Source organism: Nilaparvata lugens, chromosome 4 (genome assembly GCF_014356525.2).
Source record: "Nilaparvata lugens isolate BPH chromosome 4, ASM1435652v1, whole genome shotgun sequence".
Lineage (NCBI taxonomy): Eukaryota > Metazoa > Arthropoda > Insecta > Hemiptera > Delphacidae > Nilaparvata > Nilaparvata lugens.
This window is the reverse complement of record NC_052507.1, coordinates 30,379,999-30,398,071: the sequence shown is the minus strand read 5'-3', so window position 1 is coordinate 30,398,071 and position 18,073 is coordinate 30,379,999. Positions and strand designations below refer to the sequence as shown.

Here is an 18,073-nt window from a genome sequence, read left to right as displayed (position 1 = left end):
TCAATTTCTCCATTATGTCTAGCATAATGAGAAACGCGATAATGATAAGTCGAAATCACAGTCAAACACCTCGAAAACAAGATGGCTGCCAAAATTTTTAGGGTTTGCTATTTAACTTGAATTTCAATAACCGTTCAAGATATTCAACCGTGTTTTGAATGACAATATTCTGAACATCATCCTCTACAACTCTTGTTTAGTAAAATTTTACTCTAAAACGTATATTTCATTAGTTATAACCTACAAAAGCCCTAATTTTTTTTTTTTTTTAATTTTCTAGTACCCATATGCCATCGCCCTCTCCGAACACCTTTGCGTTGACTCTCGGCTTGCTGTTCCCTTGTCTAACTAACTCTTCGTTTACTCTGTCGTTAACATCTGGTAGTAATAGATCTATTTTGCAGCATAACTCGCGACCGAACATCATAAAAGCAGGTGTTTTTCCCGTTGCTCTCTTTGGGGATGTTCTATGAGCGAATAAAAATTTGTTTAGTTTTTCTTGTAAGGTGCCAGTACTTCCTTTTGAAATTCCCATACGTTCTTTGAACGTTCGTACACAACGCTCCGCCAATCCATTGCTTTTTGGGTGATATGGGGTGATACGTGCATGTTTTATGTTCAGTTCTTTGCAGAAATTTTGGAATTCATACAAAGTCAATTGAGGACCGTTGTCACTTACAATTATTCTTGGGTAGCCAAATTTAGAAAATAGATCTTGTAATATATTGATCGTGGATTTTGTTGTGGTTGTTGACATGGGTATTACTTCGAGCCATTTCGATCTAGCATCTACAACGACTAACCACATTTTCCCTAAAAATGGTCCTGCGAAATCTATGTGGATTCTAGACCACACTTCTGTTGGAAAAGTCCATGAGAAAAGTGGCATCTCAACATCTCTGTTTCTGTTTTCCCTACGGGGAAGTGAGCCTTGCCAGCTGTGCGTTATGATAGGACGCACATGCTATGGGAATCATTGCTGAACCTGTGGTGGAAGTAAGCCTTACCAGCTGTGTATTATGGCGGGATACATGCGCCGCGGATGCCTAGTGTTATCTCCTTGATATAACTAGAGCTTCCAATGTTACTCTTCTGTACTCGTTAGCATCTGATGAGATTGAGCTAAATTGAGCCAGTGAGTAGATGTCTCTGATTTGACGCCGATCGTTTTGGTTTTCAAACCAGGCTGCGGGAAGTGGGTTGGAGACGTCTGCTGCAAGTGGAGCGTCGGGTGACAGACAACACCAGTTGTCAAAATTGTTGTCAGGCGACTCCTTGTAGTACCTGGGAGCAAACACAATTGATACACCAATTTGGCTGGGTATTTCATTGTTAATTGTCCGAATGGTAGTGAGCCCTTGGATGTTGCGTACTCCGGGTTGTTGTGGATCTGGGATGTACTGGGCTAGTTGTGCAGTAGCTCCATACTCTGTAAGAGTTGGAAAGCTTACGTCAGTGGTCTTGAATGTTGTCAACGAGGAAAGGACCTCTGAAGTACGTTTCAGGAGGTCGAAGTTGAGGCCGGTGTTTGGAGGATAGTTTTGGACTTCTCCAGCCGATATTCCAACGTCGATGACGGACGCATACGCTTCGGGGCGGTAGAGTTTCGTGGGGCGGTAGCCAATGAGATTTTGATTGGCGTGGGTGTAGGCAGGAACACCAGGTGGTGACCATGGGCCAATGTCATTGTTCTGTGCCATAATGAGGGCTGCTAGGTGAATACCTAAGCATGGAAGCTCCTCATAAAGGTTGTGAGAGGCGGCAGTGATAGCGGCGGCGAAGTTGCCAGGAATGGCGACGCCTTGCCACTGGATGACGGTGGTTGGGAGTGGAGGAAAGGTGGGCCGGAGTGAGGTGCCGAGGCAGGATTTCACTCTACCGAGGACCAAGAGCTGAAGACATAACGGCTCCAGAATTGTAAAAGACTGCAGTCGTACCATTTCCAACACGATGGTTTCCTCTGGCGTGAGCGGCTGTTGGTTGTGCGCTTTTAGGCCGATGATTCTAAACCACAGCATAGCTGCAGCGTAGTAATTGAGTTCCTCAGGGATAAGCCACTTTGTCAAGTCGGGCTTATTGATGGACAGCTGAGTGAACAAGTCACGTGTCACTTGCGTCAGGGCGGGGGTACATGGTGAAAAGGTTTCATGCATATACAACTCACACTCAACTACATTGTGCACGAAAGCTGAGTCGGAAAAGGGGTTTCCGCCGGTGAGGACCTGCTTTGACGCGTCGTGTAACGCCATCGGTTTGTTGATTTTAGCAGGGACCACACGTTTTGTCACAGGGGTGGCAGATTTCTCTGGTCCTGTCGACGAGTCCTGGGAAGGACTGTTTTCGTTGTTGCCCTTCCATAGGTTGGGCGCCAACTTGTTTTTCTGCTTCGAGGGATGACCCTTGTAACCCTTAAGGGTTGACTCGGACTCCATGATTTCGAAGAGGAAAACGCGGTGATGATGGGGTGAGGATGATGAGATGGGGTGGGGTGAGGTTGTTTGAAGATATGCACTCTAGAACACAAAGATCTGAGAAATACTATATCGCTACGAACTTTGTACCAGCAAAATAGGGAAAGTTTTGTCATTTTTACTCTATTCAAATTTGTAGAACTGTTTTTAATTTCTTGCTGTTGAAGGTTAACGGTTTCTAGCAATTTTGCTGATTCTACTATTTTTGTAAAAGTTGTTTGTGTTGATGCATGCATTCTCAATAACTCAAGTTGCCAACTATCGTTGTTGATGCCTAATATGAACTGATCTCTTAAACGTTCATCCAGGTTATCACCAAAATTACAATTTCCTGCAAGAAACCTTAAATCTAGTTCAAATTGAGTTATGGTTTCACCTTCATTCCGGAATCGTCAAAAAAAACAAACTCTCTGGGATAGAGGTGCTTGTGGTTTCATGTAGTATTTGTTTAAGACTTCTATCGCATCATTAAATCCAATGTTGTTTATGGGGGTCGGATGCATAGAATTGAAAACTATCTTGAATGGTTGCCAATCGGAACGTGTATGGTAGGCCTAACTTTCCCATATTTCATCATTCCTCTTGCTCAATAATATTGTAGAGCTCTTTAGTTTAATATGAGTCACCATGTTATTTTACTGCTATTGGTATTATTAATTTACTTTCAATGCTAGAATGTAAGTTGAATTTGGTTTGTTAAACAAATGAATAAAGGAATCTGAATCTGACTCTCAGTATAGTCCAGGCGCAAATGTCATTCTGTGGTAATTTTTGGATAACAGCAGTGGAAGATGTCTCAATTTCTCCGTTATGTCTAGCATAATGATAATGATAAGTTGAAATCACAGTCAAACACCTCAAAAACAAGATGGCTGCCAAAATTTTTAGGGTTTGCTATTTAACTTACCGTTCAAGATATTCAACCGTGTTTTATCACAATATTCTGAACATCATCCTCTACAATTCTTGTTTAGTAAAATTTTACACTAAAACGTATATTTCATTAGTTATAACCTACAAAAGCCCTACAATGTTTTTTTTTTGAATTTTCTAAAAATTTATTTTTATATTATAATATGTGAAAATACCTCATATTATAATATGTGTCTTGAAATGCCAGTAAATTTTACATGACATCATGATAAAGAACAGAGAATTGGATGAGTTTATAGCAGTATTTGAAAAATGCTAGACATGTGATTGGATAACTTTGCACAAAAAATGTTATCTGAAATTATTTAAAAATGACAAGTACTCTAGTTACTTACTCTTTTGTTGGTTTTTTCTTTCCTTGCCTTGGCTTTCAATGCCTCATATAAGGTCTTCAAAGCCTCGCTCTCCCTTACTCTCAGTTGATTGCAAGACATTGAACTCTTCAGTGATTTTACTCCAATATTCAGATTTTGTAGTAAGAAATATTTTATCACTCCTCTTATTCTCTATTACATCTTTATATATTATATTATTTTAATACGAGTTCTACCAGTTGAGCTTTATCTATTCCGGAAAATTCCACCCCCTCTCTCTCTCTTTTGATCAGCTATGAAATGAAGAAATCACTATGAACCTCTTTTACACTGTCACAATGTTTTGATCAATGATCAAGGGTAATTGCAATGATTTGATAAGAAATAATAATTATTGTCCAGAAGTGTTATTTTTGATACTTGTGTGTTATAATATGGAGTGATGGAAAGTTAGTGGTTATTGTCAGCACTCTGGTAACACGGACAAGTGCAGTTCAGGTGCAAAAGTAGGTTTAGCATTAGCTACAAATTAAGACCAACCATCAGTACTTTTAGGGCCGGAAAACTTTACTGTAAAACAGTAAGGGCCGGTTTCCAAGCTAGGGATTTCGCTAAGTTGTAGACTATAAAGATATGGAATCAGAAAATTGTCAGAGAAGTAAAAATATACGGACTACCAGTCCTGACATACAATTACCGACTTGGATACTGATATGGAGAATGACAAACCGATTCTCACTTCCCGTATTAAACTTAAAAACATCATGAAGCAACAGAGTAGTCTTATTTAATTTTTTATTAGTAGAGTCTTTTTTAAGAGTAGAGTCTTTTAATTTAAGCACTCTAAAATAACCCACTACAAGAGCCTAGTTAAATTTCCCACTTAACTGTTTGTAGCACAAACTCAAGATCCCTTACAGGTTTAGAAACCAAGGATAACTCGTTCACCCCCAGTGATACGAATTTAGGAAAAATAACCAACAAGATAGAAAATCCCCAATGAAGATCTATCTTCAAGTTGCCCGGAACTCGTCCTACAATATTCTATTCCAATGCACAAAATAGAATAACTCCCCTAGAAATAAACTAGTACTGGGAATGTCATAAGGAGAGGAGATTCGTGACCCGTTCACATGCTCAACCACCAAACAACTGCACTATAAATAAAATCCACAAGGACAGAAAATCCCCCAGGAAAATCCACCTTCAAACAGTCGGCAATTTGTCTTACAATATTCTATTCAATTAAATAGAGAATAGAATATTATCCCTCTAGTAAACCACTATTGGGAGCGCTGCTTGGAATGCGGCTGTACACAAACTCGATCACTGAACTACTGCCTCTTGCCTAGGCCTCCTCGAAGCAGAACAGGGTCGCTGAAAATTGGGAGGCCGGGGGAAAAGAGATTATTGTCCAATAGGAGTCTCAGGATACGATTACGCCACTGGTCATGTGATAGAGTTTGATTCAGCTGCTCTTGATGTTAACCCGAGTAGGCTATTTATAAGACTATCAACTGACAATCTCATTTGTGTGAAAATTTTAGGCTACCCATATTCCTCAGTAATGAATTTTGTTAGATTTCTATCACCTATTTTCTCAAAAATAATTGACCAGGGATTTTTTTCCAAATTCATACCTGATGATCATAATTAATAATAAGTTATTATTCTCAATAAGCTCAATACAAGAAAATGTAAAATACATGCATATAAAAAACAAATAAACAAGTTTATAATATACATAACTGCATAGTAACGAATCAAACCAAATTTAATATTACTTATTGAGAAAAATACAATCCAGCACGTAAGATGCAACTTACGGACCGCTGGAGGGAGTCTAACACACTATTTTACTAAAGCAATAGAATGGACTGAAAAAAAAGAAAAAAGAGAGATAAAAAAAACATTTATGGGCTGTAATCAAAATAGGATATTAGTATTTAATTATTAAAGAGATGATGCTAATTAGAGAAAGCAAAAGAAAATCATTAAAAATAGAGATTCAAATTGTGTGAAAAGATTAATTTATTGATTTATGTTGCAAAAAAAAAACGGTAAGAAGAGCAGGGAAAATACAAAAAAAAATAAAGAGGAGAAAAAATAAAAAGAAAAGCAAGATAACAGAATGGAAAGAAAAATAGACGGATTAAACAATAATTATGAACAAAAACTCTAGAGCTTCGGGAGTGAGTGACAAAAGCCAAATTTTAATTAATCTCTTAATCTTATTTCCACAATTACATGCAGCAATGGCATTCTTGACCTCAAGCGGCAAAGCATTATAAAATCTAGGTGCCAGGAAAATGAACGTTTTACGAAAAAGAGTGCAATTGGGTTTAGGACATCTGACTTGGGAAGCCGCAGTCCGCCTGGTCTGTCGAAGTGCGGTAACAGGCTGACAGTAATCAATTGTCACACCTCTATTTCCACTTATATTGAAGAACAATGACAAAACCTTGAATACATATAGGAACCTAACAGGCAAAATTCTAAGATGACAGAACAGTGGAAATGTATGATCATCAAACCTACTGCCCGTTATCAATCTTATAAAAGCTTTTTGAAGTTTAATAATTGGATCCTGGTTAGCGTAATAGGAGCTTCCCCAACATGTGATTCCATATTCAATTTTGGAATGTACAAATGAAAAATAAAGTTCCTTCATTACATTAAAATCGCACAAATATTTAATGCGATGGAAAATCATCAAATAGAACCTTAAAGACTTCTTTAGAGTTTCAATTTGTTGCCTCCAATTCAGATTTTCATCCAGTGAAAGACCCAAATATTTGATAGTCTTTGCTGGACTGATACTGGGACAGTCACAGCTAGAATAGGAACAAACCGGAGAGTGAAAGCGCAGTGGAGCAGGCAAGTCAGCACTTCCAGAGAGACTGAACATCATATAATTAGTTTTGGCTACATTAATTTTAAGTTTGTTACATGTAAACCATAGAGATATTTTGTTCAAGTCAGACTGCATTTTCTGATGTAAATCTTGAAGGTTATTACTTTTATATGAAAGAGCAGTGTCGTCCGCAAAAGCAGTTATCCGTCCATTCAATTCACCATTATACAAATCATTTACAAAAATTAAGAAGAGAATAGGGCCAAGAACCGAACCTTGCGGCACACCACAAGTTATGGGTAATACTTCACTTGCAACGTTTCTGATCCTTACATACTGTTTCCTACCCTGTAGGAAGGACTTAAACCAATCTAGTGGAATTCCCCTTACACCAGCACTCTCCAGCTTGCGGAACAGCAGACTATGATTAACTGTATCGAATGCTTTACTAATATCCAGGAAGATTCCCGCTGTTTTGCCACTACAGCCACTGTTTAATCCTGAATAGACATATTCCAAAAGATGCTGTAAGGCAATTTCTGTACAAAGATTTTCCCTGAAACCGAACTGGCAGGCCGAAAAAAAGTTGCAGCTATTGAGGAATGAAAGTAATCTAGTTTTTATAATTTTTTCAAATAGTTTTGACATGACTGGTAATAATGAGATGGGTCTGTAGTTTTCTTTACTGAGTTTATTTCCTTTTTTGAAGATGGGAACAACAGTAGCCGACTTCAGTATTTCAGGAAAACAACCAGATACCAACGACAAGTTAAACAAATATAAAAGAACTGAAGAAATAGAAGAAAAGTTATCTTTAAGGATTCTAGCAGTCACAACATCGTCACCCGAACTTTTACGAGTAGAAAGAGAGTCAACAAATGTTTTGAGTTCAACAAGTGTAACAGGGCTGAAAAAAATAGATTTATGGCTAGTTTTAATTCTGAAGGACTCTGAAGATTGTGCCTGAATATGGGTGGGTAAAGCAGGAAAAGAATCAGAAAGATTCTTAGGCATTTCAATAAAGTATTTATTCATTACGTCAGAAACTAGGCGGTTGTCATCAATTAAAATACCATTCTCCTGCAACACAATATCCGTATCTTTATTATTGTCTTTTACTGGCAAAAGTGTTTTTATTGTTTTCCATTTTTCTCGGGGGTTATGTTTTTGAATGAATAACTGTGAAGAGTAAAATAGAAGTTTGGCCTCTTTCACCCATACTTTTATTTTATCTTTCATATTTACGAATTTTCTTTTGAGGATCAAATTGTTTGGATCATTTTTATGCATCTTATGCAATTTGTCTCTTACATAAATGGCATTGGACAAACCAGGAGTCATCCAGGGCTTTAACATTTTTATGTTCTGTTTGTATTTAATATTTTTTTGTGATTCTACAATACAGTTATTTAAGATTTGATAAAAAATATCAAATGCTTTGTTAGTTTCGGGTTCTTCAAAGACAGGTTCCCAATTTTCATATTTTAATAAGGTACTCAAACGCTTGTGGTCCAATTTTTTAAATTCAGACTGCTGAATCCTTCTCTTTTCAATAACTATAGGCAAAATACAAGCCACCGCCCGGTGATCCGTGATTAGGGTTTCAATGACAGCAACTTTGTCAATGACAAAAAGATTTGAACGATATGATAAGTGGTCAATACAGGTTGAAGATGACCCCACTACCCTCGTCCCTATATCTATTAACTGCTGCATACCATTTCCATTGAGACAATTTAGATACGAATCACTATAAACATCCGAAACACTAACATTTAGGTTAACATCCCCTAGACAATATAAATCTGAGCTCCTGGTGGTAGCCAAGAATCTATCAAAACTGGCAATAAATGTATGCCGATCACCTAGGTGAAATCTGTACAAACCTAACACATTAAATAAATAATTCTTGTATTTACAAAAAAGTAACAGTGAGTCACAGTCAGCAATGCAACAATCCTTTTTAGTGGCAGTAATAGAAGAATGAACAAAGATCACAACACCGCCCGCCCTCGTCACAGAACCAGCAGCAGCAAAGCTTTCATATCCGACAATATTATATAAATTTAATTCATTCATATCCTGCAACCAGGCTTCACTTAAAATTATTATATGTGGCTTGGTTATTAAATTATTAATGTATGAAAGGAAGTTATCAAAATTAGTATTTAGGCTTCGGATGTTTTGATGGAAGAACAAAATACCAGAATCCGAATAAAAAAACTCATTCACTTCATCAATTGAGCTTAAAAGAGTCGTTTCAGAATTATTCATTCGCTAACTTTGAAGTTTAAATTAACTAGCATCAATCAACAATTGCACTCTTTTCCATAAATTTGATATAAATGGGGGAAAAATAAATGAATCTTTTGAACAAATGAAAATCAATTCGGCAAAAGCAGCTCCACCAGAACATAATATGAATAGAAGAAAACAGTTTAAACTAACATGATTGATAATAAACAACGATAGACCGCTACAAAAATCTGTTATCAATTCGACTGGGATAGCCATCACAATCATAACGGAGCTTGATAAAGCTCTGAACTGAGTGATAAAATTTGTGTCACCAGTACTATGCTTTCCAATGCTGAAATTGTTATCATTACACAAAAATTGAGATAAACCAACTAGAGCACATCGCTTGACCCAATGTGCACAATTGGATTCATAACCTCTACGATATACTATTATCAAATAATATAAGTAATATAAAACGTTTGACCAACTAGAGAAATCAATTTTATATAGGAGAGAAAACAAACAATGAAAAATTAAACATTCCTTATTTCTACCCGAATAGCGAAAGCGAAATTTTTGCAATAAACGAAAGTCATTGATATTTTCCTCTAGTGTTGAAACATTAAGAAAAAACAATTTACAGTCTATCGAGATCACTCAACGACGATATTTTCACAATCGGTTTACCCTGCTCCTTCCTCATTAGTATCTTCCCGTTCTGCACCCACAGATAAGCGTAGTCATATTTCTTCTTAGCCTCCCTGGCAGCTGCAAAAATTCTTCTCCGCGCCGGACTTAGACTCTCGTTGATGTAGACTACTGCCTGCTGCTGGAATCCAAGGTCCTGCGTCGATAAATTACGCTTAACCTTTCTCCTCGCCACCACCGAGAACTTGTCCTCTCTCCTGACAAATTTCACAATAATACCAGCAGGCCGATTGTCTCCCTTAGGTTTTCCCAGTCGATGGCAGACGTCAATTTTTTCTCTTGTTATATTAACATCAAGAGCATTACACACTCTCTTTACAGTTTCATACACATCCTCGTTTTTCGTCTCTGGTACTCCATAGATTTCAAGTGTATTGGAGCGTGTGTACTGTTCAGCATCTTCGAGCCGTGTCTCCAAGTCACAAACTTTCCTCTTAAGGCTTGCATTCTCTTTTTTCAAGTCCTCAATTAATCTAAGGCACTCATTTATTTTCAAAGTTTGATTAGTAATTGTATTAGTCTGGTCGTCAATCTTACTGTTTGCAAACTCGAAAGAAGCATTAAATTCCCTCTCCATTCGCTTCCTATCCTCTCTGGCCTCCTCTAGCATAAATATCACTTGTGATATGCTGGCATTGCCATCCTCAGCAGAAGACACAGCACTCATACTCTGCCTCCTCAACTTGGAACAAGGTGGGCATCTCCAAATCTGACCCTCGTTGACAATACATTCCACGTCTGCCTTGGTCATGTTAACACATTGAGGATGACTTAGTTTTTTACAATCACTACATGCAAGTTTGCTTCTAGTCGCCGGAATTGCAGCCTGGCATATTGTGCATGCAGATTTATCAGCCATATCAATCAATAAATTTTATGAAAGAACACGGTTTAATAGATAACAAATTAAAATATTATATGCGCCGAGTAAGCGAATGACTATGGAAAATAAATTTGAAATGAAATATACGGAAATCAGGGTAAATATGACAATAGAAGGTAGTTGAAAGGAAAATTGCGTCAAGAGGGCTATCATGACGTCTTTATACGGATATTGAATGGGAAGCCCCTGAAACTGGAAGAGGAATACGACAGACAAAAGAAAGAAGGAAAGTGGATGCAAAGAATAGAAAAATTACGTGAATTATTGCGAAATAGAGAGTAAATAATAGAAAATAGCTTGAATAACTTTACGTGTAGAAGCTATCTCTTGTCGATCTGTAGAGTAGCGCAGCAACAGATAACAGAGCACTTGAAAAACAACGTCCTATCGCTTCAGAATCCAGAACTCGACTGATAATAGCACTATAAACTTGAAATTTTATTAGGAATTTGTTTACTCTTTTTTTTATGAAACTAGTTCTTGTTTTTTGTATCTGAAGAGAAGAATAACCATAACAGTGTGAAATGTACATAGTACACAGTGAGTGAACAGATTCCTACTAAAGTTTATAGTTTATAGTGTTATCTTGTTATAGGTTTGATTTGATTATGCAGGTGTAAAAATATATAGACTTAGATAATATATAGAGGCTTTTAAAAATATCTGTTTTTATTATAAAAAGAAAAAAGGGAGCCAAATGTAACATTAAAAATATTATTGAGATTTTTGTTTAGGCCTTTTTAGTCATCTTCAGACAATGAATGCTGAGCTCTTTCTCCTGCACATTCTTGGCATGTGAACTTTGTGTGCTCTCTGCAAATAAACAGGTTACATTGGGGACATCTTGTATGACTCCTTCTGTTTTTAGCACGTCCACACAAATAACATTGTCCAGCTGAAGGTGAAGGTTGAGGTCCACCATCTTCCACTGCAGGATTGGGTACTGGTTGGCCAGCTAACTCTCTCATTTGTCCTCTCAATAAGAGAGGTAGTGTTGGAATAGATGATCATCTTACCATGTATTCTTTACAGAGGTGTTTTCCCAAATTTCTGAGGAAATTCCTCCTGTTTCCTGCCTCTTCTTGGATATTGCTCCATAGGATTACAAAACTATTTATTCCACTTATATTCATAAGTGCAAAGAAAATTGTCAAGGGCCATCTATTGCTTCTTCGTGACACATTGTAGGCTGACTTCATTTGGTCAACGGTGCCCACACCACCCTTATATTTGTTGTAGCATGTGAGAAGGTATGGCTTCATTTTTTTGCCACTATCAGGGTCAATGGCATCAGTGTTGTGGAATGTGGACACCAATAGTACCACTATATTTCTTTTGGGTACATATGACAGCAGAGTACAATCATTTTGGTAAGCAAATAAACTGGTGCATGGCGCTCTTCCTCTTGCATTTTTATAAAAACTGGTGGTATCTCCCTCTTATTTTTCTTCAAGGTGCTCACAACAGTAATTTGATGGTTTGTCAAAAGTTCTTTCGCCAATGGAATTGACCCATACCAATTATCCATTGTCAAATGTCTTCCTGTCTCTGATATTGATGAAATCATTCTGAGGGTTACATCTCTTGCAGTGTTGCTAACCATATGTGGACCTTCCAGTTGTTAGCCAGTATAAACTTCCAGATTGATAGTATAGAATGTTCTTGCATCACACAAGGCAAACATTTTAATACCATAACGAGCAGGTTTGTTTGGGATATATTGTCTAAATCCACATCTCCCACGAAATCCCTCCAACATCTCGTCAACAGTGACATATTCACTAACTGAGTAGAAATTCTGGCATTTCTTAACAAATCCTTCAAATACTGACCGTATTGCAGCTAGTTTATCAGTAGATTTGTGTTGTCGCCGGGTTCTTATATCATCAAAGCATAATGCTCGCAATAAAAACTTGAAACGTTTCATCGACATTGTAGAACAAAAGTACTCTATTCCAAGCCCATCATTCGCCCATAAATCTTCCACACGTGTATGTGATGATCACAAGACTCCTGCAAGGAACAATAAACCCATGACAGCATGAATCTCTAATCTGTCCATCTCTTTGGTGTCTCTCTCACGGGGAATAGTTTGCTTTATTTTTTGGATCCAAATATTGTATTCAACAATCTGGTCAATCAGCAAGTCAGGGAAAAACAGCTTCCAAGTTTCATATAGTGTTTTTGTCGTCAATGCTTCATTTTTTGGTGTAGGAAGTCGCAATCCAATTTGTTCCACCCGAATGATGCTCTGCCTCCTAACTCTTTCATGTAAATTGGCACTACCCATATCTACATTCCACTCTGTTGTGTTGTCCTTTCCAATTAGCACGTTGCAATTCACTATTTCATTAATTTCCTCTTCAGAAGAAGTAGGAACTTCAGGTAACTCATCAGCTGATATTTCAGAGTTTGACTCATGAGCACTATGTTCCAATTCATCATTAGATTGATCAGAACCTTCTCGTTCTATAATGTCTTCCTGAACATTGTCAGTGTCTTCAAAATCTGCAAATAACTGTCTATGCAAATGTTCTCTACTAATATCACTAGTAATTTCTTCTTCTTGAATTTCTTTCTCAACACTGTCCAGCAAGTATGCATTGTTCTTCTTCACTATTCATTGCAAAAAAACTATTATAAAGTTTTTATGAAATCAAGACCTATTTACAACTTATATTTACAAAAGTCCATGAAACTCACTTCATCTTGTCAAAATTTATTGAAATTTCAAATAATTATACCTGTAAAATCAATGCCAGTATAGGGCGCACAGCATACAAATGTCCACACAAAAACTTTCACAGTCAGGTGCATGGAGTACAAAAGACAACACTACATATAAAACCGTCTAGACAAAGCAAAGTTCTGCAGCAAACTGGTTTTCTCCCACTGTGAACAGTTGAGGATAAGTGGGGGATAGACTAGGTAGAAGGAAATAGGCGTGGCTACAGCAATACATAAGCTACACACTAAATAGTTTTTACTGTGGAGCTTTGGATGCCATGCGCCCAATGAAGCAAAGTTCTGCAGCAAACTGGTTTTCTCCCACTGTGAACAGTTGAGGATAAGTGGGGGATAGACTAGGTAGAAGGAAATAGGCGTGGCTACAGCAATACATAAGCTACACACTAAATAGTTTTTACTGTGGAGCTTTGGATGCCATGCGCCCGATGTAGGGTTAAGGGTGCAACTATGATGACAATGCTACCAATTACTATAATAAATTAGGCCAGTAAACAATTCTTCTCACCAGAAATTTCATGAAAAACGATACCGACTCAACTCGGTAGTCGCCTATTGCTTTGATGATACGGCTGCTGCTGCTGCTGCAATACTAGATATTAAAACGCTCAAACCAGTAGACAAAATCTGGAAATTTCTGGTTCAGATTAATCCGCTGATGATAATTCATAGGGTTTGACGGTGATGGTGATGATGTACATACACAACTACAAGTTCAACAAAGTATATCTGGCTGTCGACCCTATTCTTCCTCTAAAATAAAGAGAATTTGCTAAATTATATGCAAAATTATGCTTCTCCATTTGTCACAAAATTCACTTTGTGACACCATATTATGTTAATATAGAACTATAATCTAGAGAGACTACCTCTTCGAAACAGATGATTAAAATTGGTAGCTAAATTAATAACCAATCAGGTTCTAATAATTTTGTCAGGTTTGCATTAAGTTGAGGAAGGTTTCTAAACAAGATTTGACTTCTATAACTCTATTATGTTAGTACCAAGTTGAAGTACTCACGAAGAAGTTCTTAGAATGAAGAGGTTTTTTAGATCATAGTAAACTATTATTATACCTATGTAATTTAGTGAAAATTCAAATATAAAAAAGTTTCTTACAATGTCATAAGATGTAATCTTCAGTAAATTTCTCTGGAAACCCCTGTTTACAGTATTACTAAAGTTTCAAATACATTTTTCACAAACGAGTCTTTTGACTCGTGCACACAGTATTATGGCATTTTTCACATTTCAGTTTTGATTTGTTGCCTGCTGCTTGTGGGCCAATGTAACTTGGAGTACGGGATTTTGCTGGCTGGTCATGTTGGTCTTGTGGCTCATTGAGGTCCTCAAGGCCTAAAAGGTACTTGCATTTCACATTGCACTGTTTGGTACAAGTTTATTATAATAATCATGATAAATAGGTGGAATGTATGGCAAGAGTGACTTGACGTCTTTTATTTTCTGCTCACTTATTTCTTGCGGTGCCTTGTACTTTGGTTCAAGTGAGTCAAGTTTTACATCTGCAGGTCGGCCAACTCTGATAAACTGCACTTCTTTAAAATCTCCATTTACTGTATGTTTTATAAAGAAACTTGATGGGTTCTCGCTAGTAAAACGAAATGCTAAAGCTGAAGAAAAATCAACCGGTGCCCCACACTTTGTTTTTTTGGCCTTACATTTTTTAAAAAGCTACTGACGTTTAAAATGTCATTTTGTGTCATCATTTTAACATCGAATGGGTTTTTCTTATTTGATTATCTCACTACATCCATCCACATGCTAGGAGCATAGATCTGCTCAATTTTCTTTTGGCATTTCTCTATTGCTGCAAAATCTCTATCGGATGGCAAGTGTGTATGTCCTGATATTAAAAAGTAATGAGTTATCTCAGTAAGCGTTTTTTCTCTAACATATTGCATCCAAAGGGCCATCATTGCCCAGTTTTTATTTTGCCCTGGGCAATTATCAGAGAAAACTACAAGCTTTTTTATTTCTGTTTTACTGGCTATGAATTTGATTAGAGCACTGCACATCTCATCACTACCCCTACATCCAGTTTCTTCTCCCCACAAAAACATGTGTCCTTTGCTGTTTGTACAGTCATGTATTCCAAAGCTATAGAGCCATATTTTTCTACAATAAAAAGCAAGTTAATTTTGGAACTGGCATAGCTTGCTGAAGGTCAAAGCTAATGACCAGTGTCTTTGGGTCTTTCTTATTGGTTTCTGTTTTAAGAAGGTCCTGCATTGCCTTGGCCCTTGTCTGATGGAATTTTAACTTACTTTCAATCGCTTTGGCATCATTATCTTTACCTTCCAAAAGTAAAGCTTGTATTTTAATGGTGCATTCATCACATACTCTACAGGTATCAGACTTTGGCATTGAAAACCCTATATTAAATTCCGTACAGAAAACTCTTCTGTATGCATCTTGGCTAACCGGGGGATCAATATTATTTTCTGTGCACCACGGTAAGTAATATTCTTCATACAAACGTGATATTGACAAATCACAACCAAAATATTGTTTCCCATCATTAACTGAGCGACTACAGTGACTCTGATATTTAGGTATGGTGTTTATGTGGTCCCTAACAGACTGTAATCTGCTATCACTTATTTTATTAGGCCTATTATTGTGCTTGCCTCTATTGTCTAATTTAGGAGTGGTCACTCTTTTTGCGATGTCAGAAACAATGGCATTTACTCTGCCTCTAGAATTTTGAAGACCGTGTATACTAAGAAATTCTGTTTTGAAAATTATAACTTCATTGCCATTTATTTTAACTACATACGACGCAGGAAAATTCCTTGAAGACACTTCTTTTTTAGTCTTTTTGGGATATGATCTTTTTTTAGGCTGTGTCTTAATGCAGCCAAATAAGTATGCATTTTGCAAATTAAAAGAACCAAGATCCCAGAATCCGTTGAAAATTTCTTCTTCTTTGCCAGCCATTTTAGATCTGCATTTTTCCTTACAGGTGCATGCAGGACCAAGACTACAACCACTCACCTTTGTCTGTGCAGAAGCACTAAAATACTCTCGTCCTTCATTCCTTCATCGCTTTCTAGTAGTCTTCAAATGCGAAGAAGGGCTCCTTTTCCTCCATCGCTGCCGAGGCTTCTTTTCAGGAGTTATTTCTGGAAGTCTTGTACTTCCATTCGTTTTCATTATTTTCAATGTTTTCCCGAAAACAAGAACATGTCCAATTAAAAACAATAAAAATTACATAGTTCCTAATCTAATACCAAAACCTAGTTGATGCAACAATGAGACAAAGATTAGGAAACATTGAGTGCATTCTCTTTGTGCTATTTTGAACTCAAAAATATTATTCATTGCTGTATCGAAAAGACAAAAATAAACCTACTGTACTTATCTACAATAAAGTACAGTACAGTATTTTCTTTCTAGCCTTCTGACAACAGTACAGTATGCCTCTTCATGACTATGCCATCATACCCAATCTTGGGCTGCTCCAATCCTGTATTGGACTGCTCAAACTGTATTTGACTATTTACTTCATTCATAACCCCACCACTTTTAGTGGTGTATTATTATTAATAATACTATTCAGTTCCTAAAATTAATATTGGCTTAGAAAGTTGGAAGTAGCATTTACACATTCAAATATGAGTGCAATAAAGCAGCAAGAGTATGACATGACACACTTAATGCAAATAAGGTTATGTATAAATACAGGTACATTAAATGAGATTTAAATAGTTTAATTACATAATGAATATTACTGAATTAGCTCAGTATTGAGAAATTTGCATTACGTTATTCAAAATAACCTTAATGGAATTGAATGCTAATAGTTTTGCTGCAGACAATTGTTAAACCTTTTGCAGCAATAGTATGACTAGCCACAAATATTATTCTTTATTCAACTCACCTCTTCTGCACCTGATAAATCATGGTTTGAAGGTCGATAGTCTTCATCATTATCAGTGTTATCAATATCTGAAGAGGAATCATCACTATTATTGAGTAAAGTATTTAAATTAAATAACTTTCTCCTAGTACACAACGTGCTGTTAATACTATCCGCCATCTTTGGAAGTGGCTTGTCACGTTCTTCATCGAATACAGCTTGAATGTCTTTGGGGCAATAATATGATTTGACGTACCGTACAGTGGTGTTATCTGTTGGAATATAAGCAAACTAACACAATAAATAGCTATACAAAGGAACAAAGTAGTGTTTTGCACAAAATACTCAGAATCTTCAAAATTGTGGCTTGTCACTTTCTTGCCCCGAGCCCTTCCTGTAGTGTTGTACGGTGTGCTGACCGACGGTGTACAGCTGGCTTCAGTAACTCGATGGCTAGAGTAGTACTCCCGTCTAACAATATTAATTCCATTGTTGTTTGCGCAGTAAATGTCAATGGCTATTTTCTAGATTTCCTGCTCACATCATATTGGTGACTCATTTTATCTAGTACTAGCTTGCCCGGCAAACTTCGTACCACCAAAAAGTCAATGTATCTCATGTCACACTTGACTTTATTTGGTGAATCATGAAATCAATCTGACAATATTTTTATTTACATCTCAATACGGACTTCCTATGTGCTTAGTCATGCAGCATTTATTATTCTGAAAACATATTATTTTAAATCAATTGGTGGTAATATCTATTAGTAAAATGTTCAATAAAAAAATAGGTTAAATGAGTGTTTCAAAGATGAATTCAATGGCCCATATGAATAAAACCAGAGCAAATGTTCATGAGCAAAAGCATGGAGCATAAGGTTTTGCTCATGAGCATTAGGTAGAAGCATAAGCATTCGCTCATTTCTATATGAATAAGCTTTACCTTATACTCCTGAATTCTGGAGCAAATGCTCACGTATTTTAAAGAATTTTCATCAGTGATTCGCCTTTGTGGCCTTACTTTGTTTTTATAGCTCACGTA

The 18,073-nt window shown here is 36.8% G+C and overlaps 2 protein-coding genes across 3 annotated transcripts in view; one reads left to right on the top strand and one right to left on the bottom strand.

Annotated features, from left to right (window-relative positions):
* LOC111051549 (formin-like protein 7) overlaps positions 1 to 17,299 on the top strand; it is a 132,785-nt gene extending 115,486 nt beyond the window's left edge. Inside the window, exons 10-11 of one of the 2 annotated variants that reach the window (XR_005571189.1) lie at positions 14,405 to 14,512; positions 16,133 to 17,299. The gene's annotated coding sequence lies outside the window, so the exon portion shown is untranslated. The remainder of the gene's footprint in view (positions 1 to 14,404; positions 14,513 to 16,132) is intronic. The other variant, XM_039427315.1, reaches the window with a different exon arrangement.
* Positions 9,451 to 10,272, bottom strand: LOC111059027. The gene has a single exon (XM_022346625.2). It carries the CDS (start codon positions 10,270 to 10,272, stop codon positions 9,451 to 9,453), a length of 822 nt encoding a protein of 273 aa, XP_022202317.2.
* Positions 17,300 to 18,073: the final 774 nt, after the last annotated feature.

Bases quoted from the DNA above. Each gene is read 5' to 3' on its own strand.
- LOC111059027 (XM_022346625.2), bottom strand. From the start codon at position 10,272: ATGACCAAGGCAGACGTGGAATGTATTGTCAACGAGGGTCAGATTTGG.